A 16,587-nucleotide genomic window follows, 5' to 3' on the forward strand; every position below is an offset into this window, starting at 1 on the left:
GTTTAAAAAAATAAATAAAAAGGAGCAGCAGCTCCACTTTCTTGTCTCGTGGCTCTGGATGGGACCCCCCAACTCGACACAGTGCCCGGCTCTTCATCATCAAGGCATCTTCTCACTTTCACTAATACGGATGACCTGCACCGTAGGTTTTTGGAAAATGCCGTCCTGGGGTTGAGGAGGTTTCCTTTTCAATAGGATGATGCTGAATGATGTTGCGTTTTATTCAAATTCTTTTGAACCTTTATACCCTTTATGGGCCGTGAACATGAATCGCTGCCTCACTGAGTTTTCCAATGCAAAACTATCTTCATGTTAGACAGAAGCCCCTTGGTCATGTTGTAATATTTACAAATTCATAGTGGTTTTTTTGGCGGGAGATATTTAACTACTGGTTCAATGTCTTTAAAATGAATCACCCTGTTGGAGGTTTGCTTCTTGCCTGCCTTCAGTCAATTCCGTACGCAAGTCGTCTTTCTCCTGGGAATCGGCCATTTTATCCAGTTTGCAAATATATTGTCATGAGGTTGTTTACATGGTTCTTTTACTACAGATTTAATCTCTGCAACATCTGTAGTTAGGCTCCTCTTTTCTTCCTAATCCTGTTCACTTGTGTTATTTCCCTTTCCTGCCCAATTATCGTGCCCAGTGTTGGACTGTTTTATTAGTTCTTTCTCAGACCAATTTTTAATTTTGCTGATCTTCTTCTCCCTTAATTGTTTTCTATTTTATTAACTCCTTCTCTGTTCCATATTATTTCCATGCTTCTCTTTTTCTTGATCGTAGTTTTTTGTTCATTTTCTAATTTCTTGAATTAGAGGTATGAGTTATGAAAATTTGGGGTCTGGTCTCCCCGCTTCTCTGGCATAAGCAGGCAGGCCCATATTTCCCTCCGTCAGTGTCCTGTTTTCCAGTCTGACTTGCTCTCTGATCCATGAGCTCTTCAGCGCACGTGTGGGGTTTTGTTGCTGTGTGTGTGTGTGTTGGGGTGTGCACACATGTGTGTGTGTTATTTGGGGGCTCCGCCCTGCTGTCAGGACCTGAGTCCCCACCGTGGTAGACCACAGGGGCTTTCTCATGTGCCCTGCAGTGGCTTGGCCAACAGCCCCACTCAGAGCCTGCCTGGACCCAACCCCCCTTCCATGAATACTCTACTGCACAAGGCCTATGTCTGGATCTAATTTCTGTGACTTACATTTTCCATAATTCTATTTGGTCAGAATTTTCAAATTTATTACACAGTTGTGCCCTGAGGTCTCGTATGATATAGAAGAAGCCCCCTGTGTTTGCCGTAGCTGTGCTCTCACCAGAAATGTGCGTTTCTGCATTCCTTTCCTGGATCTGTCAGGCTCCCAGGAGAACAGCCTCAGGATGAGCCCCCCTGGAGCGTGTGCCGCCCCTGCAACGTGTGCCCCTCTGGAGCATGTGCCCCCCTGGACTGTGTGCCCCCCTGCAGCGTGTGCTCTCTGGAGCATGTGCCCCTCTGGAGCGTGTGCCCCCCTGCAACGTGTGCCCCTCTGGAGCGTGTGCCCCCCTGCAGCATGTGCCCCTCTGGAGCATGTGCCCCTCTGGAGCGTGTGCCTCCCTGGAGCGTGTGCCCCCCTGCAGCGTGTGCCCTCTGGAGCGTGTGTCCCTCTGGAGTGTGTGCCCCCCTGCAGCGTGTGCCCTCTGGAGCGTGTGCCCTCTGGAGCGTGTGCCCCCCTGCAGCATGTGCCCCCCTGCAGCGTGTGCCCTCTGGAGCGTGTGCCCCTCTGGAGTGTGTGCCCCACTGGAGTGTGTGCCCCCCTGCAGCATGTGCCCTCTGGAGCATGTGCCCTCTGGAGCGTGTGCCCCTCTGGAGTGTGTGCCCCCCTGCAGCGTGTGCCCTCTGGAGCGTGTGCCCTCTGGAGCGTGTGTCCCTCTGGAGTGTGTGCCCCCCTGCAGCGTGTGCCCTCTGGAGCATGTGCCCTCTGGAGCTTGTGCCCCTCTGGAGTGTGTGCCCCCCTGCAGCGTGTGCCCTCTGGAGCGTGTGCCCCTCTGGAGTGTGTGCCCCCCTGCAGCGTGTGCCCTCTGGAGCATGTGCCCTCTGGAGCGTGTGCCCTCTGGGGCATGTGTACCCCTGGAGCATGTGCCCCTCTGGAGAGTGTGCCCCTCTGCAGCGTGTGCCCTCTGGAGTATGGCTTGGCTCTGCTTCCACCTAAGTCTCCCATGGCGCCTCCTCCCCAAGCCCTCCTGAGGCAAAGCTCTTGTCCCTAGTTGGTCTCAGAGCCGACCCAGGAAGCTGGGGCTCCTCAGGGTGGGCAAAGACCCTAGATGAAGTGGAGAGCTGAGGGGCATATGGGCTTCCAGGTCAGGAGACAGAGGGAACATGCTGGGGTGAGAGGCCACTGGCAGCATCGTGGAAGGCGTCTGGGCCCAGCATCCACAGCAGGGTCTAGGTGCAGCCGCTGGCAGCGGTAAAATGTACACTGTCCACTAGTGAGCTGGGCCCTGGTGGGCAGGCCCACCTCACTTCCCCAGTGTCCCCGAGGGTCCCCATGCACAAGTGAGCACACGCCTCGCAGAAGGGGGTCCACTAGCTTTATTTATGGATCCCGGAGGATGGGGGCAGGGAGGACAGAGACACTGAGGGTGCTCCGGAGCAGCCCCTCGGCCCGCAGGACCATCCAGGAGCCCCAGAAGGAGTCTTGGCATGGAAGCTGGAACACAGACAGACCCAGCAGCAGGCAAGGGCCAAGGGTCTCTGCCTCGGGGGGCCGCTGCGGCTCCTTTACTTCCAGCGCCCACCGACCTTGCCTTTGGCCGTGGCCCCAGCCTTCTTGCTGCTGCAGACGGGAAGCAAGTTGCTCTTGAGTCTCAGCTGTTAGCCGATCCCCCTCCCAGACCCCCAGCCCTGGCCAGCCAGTGCAGACCCTTGGCCCTGACAGCATTGCACACCTGGCTCCAGCCCAAGCAGCGCTCACTCACCTGTGCCTGGTCTGGCTGGGGCTGGGCGGTCAGTGTGGTTAGGAGGGGGTGGCACAGCGAGTTCAGGGCACCCTTCCCTGTCTTCCCTTCCCCACCTGGGGGGCTACTGCGGACAGCTCCCACCTGGGAAGGCTGTCTCACCAGGTGACTATCACCGTCCCAAATACTTGGCCCCTCTGGAGGGTAGCCTCTGAGGGGCGGTGTCCTCAGGGGCTGGCCATCTGTTTGAGGCCAGCCAGGAGGGGGCTGGGGGCCAGGTTAGGGCCACGGCCGGTGGGAGTACAAGAGCATTTGAGCCCCAGGAGGCCAACCCCTTTCGGGCATGGCAGCCCAGCAGGACCTCTCACTGGTGAAGACTGTGCCCTGCACGCGTTCCAGAGCACCCGTACACGCATGCACGTGCACACGCACATGCACACACACGCCCACCTCTCTGAACCACCCGTTCTCACAGTGGCCTGTACCAGCCCCTGACCTGCACACAGAGACCGGGAGGCCATGGGATCATCTTCACCAGCCCCCCCTCCAGAGCAGCCAGGAAGCCAGGGAGAAGGAGAAAAATCCCAGAAAACACAGAAACTCCAGGGAGCCCCCGGAGCACTGCCCTGCTTGGGGGAGCGTGAGACGGCTCCATGGCCGGGCTCAGTGGCCAGACCCCAGCGTGGCCTGTACCACGGGCACCCACGTACAGGCTGGGGGTGTGTGAGCAGCTGTCAGAATAGACCCCACTGGCCCCGTGGTGATGTGGTTTTAGGACAGAGGGGTGACGATCTTGAGAAACTGGCAATTTTGCCCAGCCTCCCAGAGGCGCTGGTGACAGAGCCCAGGCGCCTTAATTCCCCACCATCCCAGGTCAGTCTTGAGAGTGACATGCTGATGGGGCGTCCAGGTGCTCAGGATGGCTTTGCAGGCCACTCAGGGAGGCCGTTACCAGTGAGCCCCACCTGTCCCCCACCCTCAACTCTGCCAACCTCCTTGGCTGCCCTGCGTGCGGGTCTCTGGGGCTCAGGGCCTGGACATGCTGCCCGAGCAGCCTGGCTGGGTTAGTCTTGTTACTGCTCTGCTGAGGTCCGGCTGCCACTGGCCTTTGTTTAGGGGCTGGCTACGATGACCAGGCCTTGGGCAGGGCAGGCAGCAGCCGACCCCGTGGGCTCCTGTGGGACCCCCAGTGCAGAGCAAAGACGGGCAGGGCTACTCACTGCTTCTGGGCCTGGTCGATGCGGCTCCTGAGGTTGGTGATCTGTAAACAACACAGACGACGTACCGTGATGGGGACCAAGAGGCCGGGCCAGCATGGACTGGGTGAATGCCCTTCTCCACCGCAGGGGTGGGCAGAATGCAGCCTTTTGTGCCACTGCTCCCTTACTGTGTCCTGGCTCCTCTGTAGGGGACATTGTCCCTTGGCCCTCTGGGTTGTCATCTGTGACTCGCTCTGGCTGGCCTGGGCTGCAGCACACAGCAGCTCCGGAGCTGGCCACTTACCTTGCAGCCTGCGGCAGGATGCGGGGCAGGGGGCGTGGAGCGGGGGGTGGTGAAGGCAAAGCCCTCCTTCCCAGACCCCCAGCCCCTCCTGCTGTTTGGCCCAGCTGCTCCCTCCTCCTGACTATGGCCGAGGCGCCCTGGTCCCAGTGAGGCTCCTGGGAGGGCCAGGCCCTTCCTCACCTGCCAACAAGGGCAGCAGGCCAGCCTTGGAAGCCGACGACCAGAGGCAGGAGGGAGCAGGTGGGGGCAGGATGGGGACGAGAAAGGCCCGTGGGCTCCAGGCCCCCTGCCGCCGGCATCCTTGGAGACCCGGGTTTTTGCCATGCGAGAGGTTCGCCGTGCAGCGCACACCGGGAGCCCGGCCCGTGGTGGCTCTGGCTACTTACAACTTGGCCAGCATCTGCACTCTGGCCCGGACATTCATGATCTAAAAGACCAAGATGGTTACACGGGCTGGGTGGGTGGCTGCGGCTTCTGGGCCCGCCCTGTGCTGGCTAACCTGGCAATTGCTCTGGGGACCCCACATGGCAGAGAGTATGGGGATTCTGCTCTGTGGACACCAAGTGAGTGGCCTGGGCAGGCCCCCAGGAGGGCCTTGAGGGTGAGGACAGCAGCCTGCAGGGATGCATGGGAGGCTCTGGGAGGTGGGGAAACTGAGGCACAGATTGACTAGGTGAACTGTCCAGAGTTCCTAGGATGAGCTAGGATTTGCCTGGTTGTCTGTTGGGTCTGGTTGCTTGGCACCCACTGTCTTGGCACCCATGGGAGATACCCTATTTACATGGCCAGGGTGCATACCCCGCGAGCAGGACCTGCCTCCACCCCAGGGACCCTGGAGGGACTGGGGGTGGGCAACACGGCTTTGATGGCGAAGCTCAAGGGGTCTGTGTTGACACCAAGCACGTTAACCACCCAGGACAGGCGCACAGGGCCTGTGTGGGCTTCTGCGGTGAGGAAACAGCTGAGCTTCCATTCCAGCCCTTGATGACCCCACGCCAACTCCACAGGCCAGCATGGGCAGACTGCTGCCAGCTCCAGCCGCGATGGAGGTGTGTCCCCCTTGCTGCCTGCTCTGAGGTGGTAGATGTGTCAGGGGCCGCCGGTGGCCAGAACTTGGGTTTGCAGAGAAGGCTATTAGGGGGCGTGCCCCAGGACCAGAGGCCTAGTGCCCTGGAGATGAGCTCCGTGAAGCTGGGGACTTTCTACAAGGCTTAGGGGATTCAGAAAAGGGACTATGAATCCCTGTGCCACACCGCTCCCTCACGATGGCCCGATGCTGCCTGTGCCACAGCCGACTGCTCGGGGTGTGGCTGTGGCCTGGAGGACGAGCTCCAACAACACCTTCAGCAGAGGCAGAGGGGGTGGCCAGGTCCTGGAGCAGAGGGAGGTCCAGAGGGTGACGGGGACGTGGGAGGGGCCGCCCCCGAGGGACCCACGGGCCAGCTGTGCCTGGACTCACATCGTACTTCTGGCGTTTTAGCTTCTCTCCAAACTCGAACTTGTCCGTCTCCAGTTGGTGCAGGGTCTCCCAGAGCTCCTTGGCCTTGTCCCTGGGAAGTGGGGGACAGTGAAGCCCGGCTGGACAGGTGGGCTTGGGGGCCCCCCGCCACTGCCACCTTCTCCCCGGGCACCAGCCGGGCCCACCTCAGCTTGTCCTCGCTCAGGTGGTCGATGTTGAGGGGCTTGCGCCTCTCAGCCAGAATCTTCTTCTTCATCTCCCGCGCGGTCTGCTTCTTGCCCCTCTTCTGGTCGGCCTGCGGGAGCAGTCGGACAAGGGCCCGGAGTCAGGAGGTGCGCCATGCAGCCAGGCCGGCCGTCCCACGCTGCGCCCGCGCCCGTGCCCACCTTGGCCAGGTAGCTGCTGTAGTTGGCGCCCATGGAGGACAGGGCCTTCTTCTTCTTGAGGTCGTCCTCCGCCCTCCTCTTGGCATCCTCCTCCTCTCTCCTGGCCTTTTCCTCCTGCGGAGACCCCGTCCCAAGACCCTCAGGGCTGGGCCCAGCTGCGCCTTGCGGACCCGACCCGGTGGGGGCTGCCGTTGCGGGGGCTGTACAGGGCGTGCGGGCCTCACCGCGAGCCTGTTCTGGCGCTCCCGCTCCTTCTCGGCGCGGATCCGCTGCTGCTCAGCCCTCTCTGCACGGCGCTTCTCCTGTGGCCAGGGCGTGTGGCAGGTCAGCGGCCTTGCCCGCCCAGCCCCCCGGACAGTGCCCAGCAGCCCCGCCTCCAGCAGAGCCACCACACTCACGATCCTGTCCTTGAGGGCAATCAGCTCCTCTTCCTCCTTCTTCCGGGCTTCGAAGTGGCTGTCGATGAGGGCCTGCAGCTCCATGAGGTCTTTGTTCTGGCGCTTCTTCTGGATGTCCTGTGGGCAGGAACACAGGCCCGGGAGTCCCTCCCCTCCTCTCCACCCTTGGTCCTGCCCGGCCCACCTTGTGGCAAGTGGCACCTTCCTTTGCCTCAGCAGAGAAACCTGACTCCTCTGGCCACGGTGGAAACAGAGGCAAGGGACCTCCCACTCTTGCCACATCCCCAGGGAAGCTGCTCAGGTTGACCTGATCCCCAAGCCACAGGGCAGGGTTGGTGCCCTTCCTGTGGGTGAGCCCAGGCCCTGCCCAGGCCCAGCCATGAGGTCATCGACATCCCTGGGATGAACCAGCTCTGACTTGACACTGTCATCCTTGGAGATGCCCTGCATGAGCTTGGCAGAGAGGAGACTGGTGAGTGACATAAGTTTGTTGGATAAACAGATGGATAGACAGATGGAGGGATGAGAGACAAAAGGATGGATGAAGATATAGATGGATGGGTTGTGGGTGGATGGATGCATGGATGTATGGACAGATAGATAGATTGATGGGTGAATGGTTAAATGGATAGGTGGATGGATGGATGGATGAATGGAGGGTGGATGGATGTGTGGATGGATGTGTGGATGGATGGATGGATGGATGGATGGTGGATGGATGGATGGGTGGATGGATGGATGGGTGGATGGGTGGATGGATGGATGGTGGATGGATGGATGGGTGGATGGATGGATGGGTGGATGGATGGATGGATGGGTGGATGTGTGGATGGATGGATGGATGGTGGATGGATGGGTGGATGGATGGATGGATGGATGGATGGATAGATGGGTGGATGGATGGATAGGTGGATGGATGGTGGATGGATGGATGGGTGGATGGATGGATGGGTGGATGGATGGATGGATGGGTGGATGTGTGGAGGATGTGTGGATGGATGTGTGGATGGATATGTGGATGGATGGATGGATGGATGGATGGATGGATGGATGGATGGATGGGTGGATGGATGGATGGATAGATGGATGGGTGGGTGGATGGATAGTTGGATGGATGGATGGATGGATGGATGGATGGTGGATGGATGGACGGACGGACGGATGGATGGACGGATGGGTGGATGGATGGATGGAGGGTGGATGGATGGGTGGATGGATGGATGGATGGATGGATAGATGGGTGGATGGATGGATAGGTGGATGGGTGGATGGTGGATGGATGGATGGGTGGATGGATGGATGGGTGGACGGGTGGTGGATGGAGGGACGGACAGACGGACGGATGGACGGATGGGTGGATGGATGGATGGATGGATGGATGGTGGATGGATCAGTGGATGGATGGATGGATGGATGGATGGGTGGATGGGTGGATGGTAGATGGATGGATGGGTGGATGGATGGATGGATGGGTGGATGGGTGGATGGTGGATGGATGGATGGGTGGATGGATGGATGGGTGGATGGGTGGATGGGTGGATGGTGGATGGATGGATGGTGGATGGGTGGATGGATGGATGGGTGGATGGGTGGATGGATGGATAGATGGATGGGTGGGTGGATGGATGGATGGATGGATGGATAGGTGGATGAGTGGATGGTGTATGGATGGATGGGTGTATGCATGGATGGGTGGATGGGTGGATGGTGGATGGATGGATGGGTGGATGGATGGATGGGTGGATGGGTGGATGGTGGATGGATGGATGGTGGATAAATGAGTGGATGGGCAGGAGGATGACTGAATGGATGGATGGGTGGGTGGATGAACGGATGGATGGACAGATGGGTGGGTGGTTGAGTTGATGGGTGGATAGATGGGTGGAGGGATGGATGGATAGAAGGATGGATAGGGGAGGAAGGAAGAGAGATGTCTATTCTCAGAGGCATTTCCTCTGATCCGTGAATTGATTGTGGCAGAATTGCCTGGTACCAGGGAGCTGTAGCTCTAGCTAGGGCTGCTGGAGAGAAGACCTTCTGAGGCCTAGCCTGGAACCCAGAGGCTGGAGTATGGGGTGGGGTGGACATGTTGATCTGGGTCCCATCAACTTACATCGAAGTCTACTTTCTCCCCTTCCGGGATCTTAGGAGCAGTGAGTCTGCAGAAGAGAGAGAGGTTAGTGACCAGGGACACTTGGCCCTACCCAGCTCCAGCGTAGCCCTCGTGCCCACGCACTCTCACACCTGGCCAAAGATACATGGCCAAGGGCACCTTTGCCTGAACTTTGTTCCTATCAGTTTTAAAACCCCCATCCTGAGATTTGACCCCTTTGAGATTTCAACCTTTTATTGTCCCCTTGTATTCTGCCAGCTTCTGGACATTGCAACACCATTTCCCCCATCTATCCAGGAAGGGCACCTCATTTTTTCTCCAACAAATGGACAAACGTGGCCAGGTCTGACCGGGAGGGAGGGCGGCCGCCGCAGGCAGCGTTGACTTCTGCAGCCAGAAACGGCCGTCGCAACCCTCCACGTTTCTCCGGCCCCCTTCAATATTTCTTTCTGGAGGCCCAGAGGAAGGAGAAGTGGGGGCTGGGAAGAAAGCACTTTGAAGAGGAAGCGAGGCCCCCCATCCGGCTGGCTACGTGACCCCCCTCCCCCCGCCAATACATTCCAGATGGAGCAGAGAGCTTAAACAACAACATCCATTTTTTAAAAGAAGCCATAGCAGAAAGTGGAGCTGTATATCGATCAAAAACTGGAGTGGGAAAGGATTTAGGATTTTCGAAGCTCTGAAGCACCAGAAGTTTCCTCTAAGGGAACGATGGCCAGATGACTCCACGCAAATGAAAAACTTATGTATGTGAAAAGGGCAAAAATTGAAAGGCAAAAAAAAAAAAAAAAAAAAAAACAAACCTCAGACCAGAAAACGTTTTCAGCAAATGCAGAGAAGACTGCACCCTTATGCAAACTGGGGACTGGGACAACACAGCGAGCAGTGAGCACACATAGGGCCAGCCCTGGAGCAGCGGGGGCGGCGGAGCACGGCCTGAGGGGCACCTCTCGCCCCCAGCAGCTGGATGGAAAAGCCCGCTTCTGTCCTTGGGGAGGGGGCGTGGGCACAGAGCTGGCGGGGCCCTCGTGGAAAGCAGTCTGGCAATGGGTGTCGATGTCTTGAGAACGCTTAGACTCTTTGACCCAGCAATCCCAGTTCTGGGAACGGGGCCTAGGGAAATAACCCCACAGACGGAGGGCGCTTTCCGCCCAGCGTTACTGACGACAGTAAAGCATTGGGGAAGGCCTGCAGGAGGGGGACGGTTAGGAAAATTATGGTTTGTTCAATTGATGGAATATTATGTGGCCATTCAAAATATTTAAGAAGACTATGTAAAAACATGGAAAAATGCTTATGAATAGTGCTAAATTTTAAAAAGGCAGGATTCAAGGTTGTATAGACAGTGCAATGTTTGAGAAACAGCACGGAGTTTAAATCTTTTTTTCCAAGCCCTGTGCATGGGAAAAGGAGTAGGAAGAAATAAGGCTTTTATTTCTACTCTTTTCCACAGTCTGGCTGGCTGGGTGGGAGAATTATAGATGACTGCTTTTTTTTTTTTTTTTCTTCATTTGACTTTTACGTATTTTCCAAATTTTCTTTAATGAGGTGTTTTATTTTATAGTGAAAACACAAACAATTTTTCTAAAACGAGAAAATATCTCGTGATCCGGCATTACTTGATTTAAAATTACTGAAAAATGGAGTGCAAAGGGCGGAGACAGGCGGAGAAGTCCTTCGCAGACGTGGTCGCCTCCCCGGGTGCCTTGTGCGGAGCAAGAAGCCAGCAAGAGGCTCAAGGGGACGGAAGGTAAATCACGTAGGAAGAGCTGTGGTTTGTAAGCATTTATTAAAAGCGAAAACTTAGAAGAGTTTCATTTTTTAAAAAATCTCTGCAACACGGTGAACAAAACGAGGGCAAACCCTCCACAAGAAGAATCGTCGCCCATAGGGCTCAGACTCAGCGGCCCACTCGGTGAACCGCTCAGGTACCATCAAGGAGTCTTTCTGAAGTGGGGTGCTCCCTGCCAAGCCCACCCCACTGTAGAGTCCACTCCCACATCGAGGGCCAGGAGACACCCCCGCCGTGTGGCTGGGCATGGGGAGATGCAGCTGCCCGGCTCCCTGTACCCAGAGCCTTGCTCCCTCCTCCGCTCTCTCCCCACCCTGCTGTCCCCCTTCCTTGGTCAGTAGCCTCCTCCTGCAGGAAGTCCTCCTTTTCTGCACTGGGTGGCCTGGAGCAGAGCCACACCCCACCGGACCCCTGCAGTCTGCTTCCCCTTGTCCTGCACACTTGGGCTCCCGGCCCGCGCCCCATCCCACCCGCGTCCAGCCCTGCCCGGGCCGCACACTCACTTGGGTCTCGGCTTCTCCTCTGGTCACCACAGCACCGGCAGATGGAGAGGGGAAGGGAGAGACCAGGTGAGACTGGGCGGCCTCCTTCTGCTGACAGGCCCCCTGGGGACCACCCAGCTGGGGGCTCCCTGGGCTCGGGCCTGTAGGGCTGCCTGCCTCTCCAGATGAGACCACCACCCAGCCATCTACCCCACTGGGAACAAGACGGTCTTGTCCCCACTCCAGGCCTATGAGAGCCCCTGGTGGGGTGTGAGGACAAGAGCTCGGGGCGTGGGGACTGGGACGAAGGGGAGCAGGAGGAAAGAAGGAAGAAATAGAGGCAAGAAGTACGGCGTCCTCCAAGGCTAGGACAAAAGGGAGGAGAGATGAGGACGGGAAGACATGAGAGTCAGAGAAGGAAGGAGCTCGGGAGAAACCGGGGGCGTGGGCAGAAGCGCCCCTGCCCAGGCTCCTGGTGCTCTGGCCTGGCCCCACTGACCGCCACACCCCCACGCGGTTGGCACCTGCGAGGCCCCGGCAGCCTGAGCCCCGTGGCGGATGCGGCGTGAAGCAGCCAGGCCTGGCCCTCCAAGGCCCCATGCCAGGGAGAAGAGGAGGACGGACAGACAGATGGACAGATGGACAGACAGAGGGAGTGGTGGCGAACCAGCACCACAGGCACCGGCATGTGCAGGGACCGGAGTCGCCTGCGGACAGAGCTGGGGGTGCCGTGGCCGCGGCCAGCGGGACTTACCTTCCTCGTCCTCCTCCTGCCCCTCCTCCACGGCGTCTTCACAGCATAAGGCACAAGCGCACATGCAAGAGAAAAGCCCGCGCAGCTGCAGGGGAGCGTGGGGACTCACGGGCAGGTGCCAACCTGGACCCTCACTTCCCTGGGTGGCCCTAGCTGGGGGCCAGAGAATGGTTGCCTGGGGAGGAGGTAGAAAGAGCTGGTGCCTAGTGGAGACGCCTGCCCAGGAAGGCCTGGTGGTGATGGAAGGGCCATGGGGACCTCACCGGGCAGGGCCTGGGGGCACTTCGGTTGGCAGGGCTGCCCCTGGAATCTGAGACCCTCCCCAGCGTGGGGGCCTTGTTGCTGGGGTGGACACTGGCCTCTTTGCCCTGGGGCAGAGCCTGAGGTCCTGACTCCTGCTCGAAGGTCAGTTTTGTGGGGCTGAAACCCAGCACGTCATGGAACAGTTATATTCACAAGGTCTCCTGGCCCCTCGAGCCTGGAAAGCCTGTGTCAGAGATTTTATTTGTACCTCCTTGCTAGTCTCAGCCCAAGGAGCCCCCACCTGAGTCCCGATTGTTCACCACAGCCCCCAGGATGGGCCTGGGCTGAGGGGAGGGGGCTCCCTGCCTCCCTGGGAGCCCGCCCTTGGACCCTCAAGAGGTTTCTCTTCTGGAGGCTGGCACAGGCCTTTCTGGGACACCTCCCATGGCTCCCTCGGCCATCTCAGGGGCTGCCTTCAGGCAGGTGGCCCTTCTTCCAGGCTGGAGCCTCCAGACCCTACAGTAGGGTGGACCTGGCCTGGCTGCTCCCTGCTCCACACTGTCCCCTCAGCCCCTGCTCTGCGCCCCTCGCCAGTGTGTGCACTTGGCCGGGGTCCAGCTGGAGCTGTTTTCCCCTCCCATCCCCCTCAGCCCGTACATCACTGGTTGCTTAGGAACCCGCTGAGCACAGCAAAGGGGCCCCTCAAGGGCGCCCCTCACTTTTGCAGGGGGGCCTGGGGTCACCCTCTCCTCACACGTTGCGGGGGGAGAGTGCGGGAACCCGAGTGAATGGCAGGGTGCCTCGGAGCCACGGTGCCTGGCAACGGGGCCCCGAGAGAAAATAAATGAGCTGCGCAGGCTGCGTTGGAAGCAGCACCTGGCAGAGCGCCCCTCGGGGGCCCAGGGAGCCAGGCGGCAGGGGCAGGGGCCGAGCGCTGTGGGGAGGCAGCCACGCAGCCCAAGCAGCAAAGCTGCCCTCCCGCCTGCCCCCCTCCTGTCTGTCTCCCCGCTGGCCTCGGGCTGGTTCCACGTGACCTGGTGACCCCGAAGCCCCTCCAGGGTGTCTCCTGGACACTTTGTCCTGCATGGCCTGAAAGTCCATGACGACCCCTTCCTCAGCACATCCCTTCTTGGACAGGAGGACACTTGCCCGAGCCACATGGGGGCTCAGGCCTGGCTAGGAGGACCCCCATGGCCCCATGGGGCATCGGTGGGGGAAGGGGGCTGAGACAAGCTCCCAACTCGGGCCCCTGACGTGGCACTGCAGGGCCCTCACCTCCACCCAGGGGTTCAGCCAGCCATGCTGCCGGGGAGCACAGGCCCACCCTGCAGGCCCCCTTGCCCGGGTGTGTCTGGCTGGGGCCCAGGCGGTGGAGGGGATGCTGGGACCTGACTGGCAGCTCATTTGCATGCAGGGCCCCTGGCTGTCCCGGGTGTCCGCCGTCCCTGCCTTGGGCCTCACCTGACTTTCGGCTTCAGCCCTCTGACCCCCGCCCTCCCCTCAGACCCACCCCTCCTGACTGCCCCTCCTCGGGCTTGATGTCTGGGGCAGGGCAGAGGCCGCCTACCCTGCCTCTCTGCCTCTGCTGTTCTCCACCCACCCCGGCGAATCCAGAGGGTCCCAGTGGACCCCAGCACCATCCTCTCAAGGGCTGCTTGGAGCCCGGCCTCGAGGCAGAGTCTCCACACCCTCCACCACCCTGCTGGTGCCCCCACGCCCCTGAATGCCCTCTGCCAGAGGGGACCAGAAGGAAGCCTGCACCCATCAGCCCGCACGCCCAGTCAGCAGTCCAGGCCTAACCTGTCCCCACTCTGCCCCCAGCCCAGAGGCAAGAATGGGCTTAGCCAACTACAGCAAAACGGGGAGAGAGAGAGAGCAGGGGAGGGGCGGGGCTCGGCCTGTGGACTGAGGGCGCCACGTACCTTCCTGGACTTCCTCTGCAGAAGCAGCACCATGGTGGGGCAGAGAGGGAGAGAGGGAGAGAAAACCAGCCGTGAATGGCAGGGGCCGAGTGTCAATGGTGGGCTGGCGGGGCAGGAGGGCAGGAGCAGCGGGCCGAGCAGCCCGGGCTGTGAGTAGGTTACGCGGCCCCCTGTTGCTTCCTGCCTGGTTCCTGCACACCCACGCGGCTCCACCTGCCCATGTGGCACTGAAGTCATGTCACATACCTGGTTCATGAACTTCACGGGCCAAGGCACAAGAGGCAAGACCGCGGGTCAGAGGTCAAGGGAGAAGGGGTCCAAGGTTAACGGCCGAGGGGCGGGCGCGTGCGGGAGTGAGCAAGGTCTGGTCAGAGTCAGCTGGGTGCTGCACCTCCCTCGACCCGTGTCCCCACATCCTGCCGCACACTGGAGGAGACCCGAGCCCACCCCCAACCTGTCCCACCTCGCAGATGGGGAAACCGAGGCTCGAGGAGTCTGGAGCTTGGGCCCTTGCTTTTGAGTAAGACTCATGACTGCTCTGGGAGAGGCTCGGGATCAGGGTTTGAGCCTTCCTCTGCTCCTCGCCCTCTTCCTGTCTGTCCTTGGGCCCCGGGGGTGAAGGACTGTGCCTCTGATTGGGGCGCCGAAGCCCACACAGAGGGCCACAGCCTGGTCAGAGGTCCCAGGCCTATAGCCCAGGGTGGCAGGGGCACAGAGGCTGTGGGAAGCACACCCAGGACCTCCCCATCTCCTGCTGTCCCAGAGCTGGGTGCCCCCTCCGCTTTCTTTCCAGCTCCCCGGGAGACCCTGGTGCAGATGACAGCTCTGTCCACTGAGCTGAGCATGGGACCCTGCCCCTCCATCCACCCATCTGCTGAAGGGCTGTAATGCGGCTGACTCAGGAACAAGCCTGAGGGGCTGGTGGGGCAGGGCTGGAGCGCAGGGGCTCTGTCTCCCCTCCCCATCACCCTGTGCTGTCCTGAGATCTGGCCTGGGGTCCTGGCCACCATGGGCTCTCAGCTACCCGCTCTGGGGCGGAGGGCCAGACTCGGCTCACAACCGGTCCCGGTGCTCAGATGCCCTCCCGATCCGTGGCCCAGCCCACTCCAGCCGGGACTCTTTGGGGCTGCAGAAGTGCCACCCCTCGGGATCCCGTGCCCTCTCGGGTGAAGCATTGGCAATGGTTAGTGGGTTACGTGGGGGCCTCATGTGGGGACCCCTTGGCTGGCTGGCCCCTCACTGCTTTCCCGGCCCTTCCCCCACCCCTGCGTGGGCTCCAGCCAGGCCCCGGGCCCCACATGGGGACCAGAAGTCCTGTGTCTCGTACCTTCCTCATGGACTTCTGCAGTGGAGGAGTGTCAGGGTGCACAGGGAGGTGGCAAGAGAAAGGAGTGGTTAGGCAGGAGCACACTGCATGTCCTTAGAGGCAGGCTGGGGGTCGTGACCCAGCTGGGGGGGTCACTGTGGGGGTGAAGGGCAGGTGGGGGCAGGAAGGCTGGGAGGATGGGTGTGGGGCCGGGGTCTTGGACCCCACTTACCTTCCTCCTGGGCCTCTTCTGAGGGTGAGAGAAGCCGGCAGCAGGAGACCGGTGGGAGGGAGAGAGAATGGGACAGTCGTTAGAGGGTGTGCTGGGTCGGGAGGTGGGCACTGCTGGATGGAGCGGGGCAGTGGGGGTCGGTCCTGCATCTGTGGCCAGCAGCGCTGTGCCATGTGGGGACTCCCACAAGCCGAGTCAGCCAGCGGCAGCGGCCACATGGCTATAGGTGCCTCTTGAGCCTGCTGCTCTCACGCCCGGAGACCGGCCTCCCGAGCAGTGAGGTATTTGTACGTGATGTCAAGTCTCCACAGGGGCCGAGGTGAAGATGTGTCACGAGGGTCCCCTGCTGCTCGGCTCACGGCTGACCCCCTAGGGAGTGTCCACACGGGACCATCTCTAAGTGCGCCTGGAAGCAAGGCTGGCACTGAGGGTCTTTCAGGAAATGGTCGTGGGGAGAACCTTCGTGGCCTCTGGTTCTGCTGCATGGCTGACCCAAGGGAAAGGGTGGCACCCACGTTTCCCACTCAGAATTGACTCTTTCCACCTTTGTGGCAGAAAAGGAAATGTTCTGCTTACATTGTCAGGGTGGCCAAGTGTTTTCAAAGTACATTCAAAACAGATTTCGCAGGACAGCCCTGCCTCTGAAGGTATGTGGATGCACCCCTGAGCTGAGCGGGTGCAGGGACTTCAGTGCAGTGCCCAGTGCCTGAGAACTGCTGTCCCACACGGTCCCCAGGTGCACCTGCACGCCCGCTCCCCACCCACCCACGCCTGCCCGGGCACCACACGGCACCCATGGACCACACCCGGCCAGAGCCAGGGAGGGGTCTCCGGATTCCACCCAAGGTTACAGTGTGGGGGTGGTACAGAGAGATGCTGAGAGACAGAGAAAGAGACACAGGGAGAGAGAGACTGAGGGAGAGACTGAGAGATATCGAGAGAGACAGGAATGCCCAGAGGCGGGCGAGATGTGCATACCGTGGCGCGGGCATTAATGAGTGACAGCCCCAGTGACCAGATCCCAGCCAGCTCCACACACCATGGATGTGGTAACCATGAAGTGTTAATGAATGAT

At 59.9% G+C, this 16,587-nt stretch overlaps 2 protein-coding genes across 5 annotated transcripts; one reads left to right on the plus strand and one right to left on the minus strand.

Moving 5' to 3' along the window:
* Window positions 1–1,420: 1,420 nt before the first annotated feature.
* LOC134376722 (keratin-associated protein 10-1-like) lies at window positions 1,421–2,212 on the plus strand. Its single transcript, XM_063095198.1, has one exon. It carries the CDS (start codon window positions 1,421–1,423, stop codon window positions 2,210–2,212), a length of 792 nt encoding a protein of 263 aa, XP_062951268.1.
* A 327-nt stretch (window positions 2,213–2,539) lies between these two features.
* TNNT3 (troponin T3, fast skeletal type) lies at window positions 2,540–15,530 on the minus strand. Of its 4 annotated transcripts, none has more exons than XM_063093851.1 (12): window positions 15,302–15,316; window positions 14,221–14,232; window positions 13,975–13,989; window positions 11,077–11,095; window positions 8,782–8,827; window positions 6,669–6,785; window positions 6,495–6,572; window positions 6,271–6,384; window positions 6,070–6,179; window positions 5,885–5,975; window positions 4,143–4,183; window positions 2,540–2,801 (listed from the first exon to the last, which is right to left on the minus strand). In XM_063093851.1, exons 6-12 carry the CDS (start codon window positions 6,750–6,752, stop codon window positions 2,747–2,749), a joined length of 573 nt encoding a protein of 190 aa, XP_062949921.1. In that variant the 5' UTR covers window positions 6,753–6,785; window positions 8,782–8,827; window positions 11,077–11,095; window positions 13,975–13,989; window positions 14,221–14,232; window positions 15,302–15,316; the 3' UTR covers window positions 2,540–2,746. The 4 variants fall into 4 exon arrangements, with proteins under 4 accessions (XP_062949921.1, XP_062949922.1, XP_062949923.1 ...); XM_063093852.1 differs by lacking the exon at window positions 4,143–4,183 and adding an exon at window positions 4,812–4,852; XM_063093853.1 differs by lacking the exons at window positions 14,221–14,232; window positions 15,302–15,316 and adding an exon at window positions 15,513–15,530.
* Window positions 15,531–16,587: the final 1,057 nt, after the last annotated feature.

Source organism: Cynocephalus volans, chromosome 4 (assembly GCF_027409185.1).
Source record: "Cynocephalus volans isolate mCynVol1 chromosome 4, mCynVol1.pri, whole genome shotgun sequence".
Taxonomy (NCBI): Eukaryota; Metazoa; Chordata; class Mammalia; order Dermoptera; family Cynocephalidae; genus Cynocephalus; species Cynocephalus volans.

Coding starts and splice junctions, on each gene's coding strand:
- TNNT3 (XM_063093853.1), bottom strand. CDS start 6,752: ATGGAGCTGCAGGCCCTCATCGACAGCCACTTCGAAGCCCGGAAGAAG. Junction 6,573..6,668: donor TTGCCCTCAAGGACAGGATC/GTGAGTGTGGTG, acceptor CCCTGGCCACAG/GAGAAGCGCCGTGCAGAGAG. Junction 5,976..6,069: donor CTGAGCGAGGACAAGCTGAG/GTGGGCCCGGCT, acceptor CCCACTTCCCAG/GGACAAGGCCAAGGAGCTCT.
- LOC134376722 (XM_063095198.1), top strand. CDS start 1,421: ATGTGCCCCCCTGGACTGTGTGCCCCCCTGCAGCGTGTGCTCTCTGGA.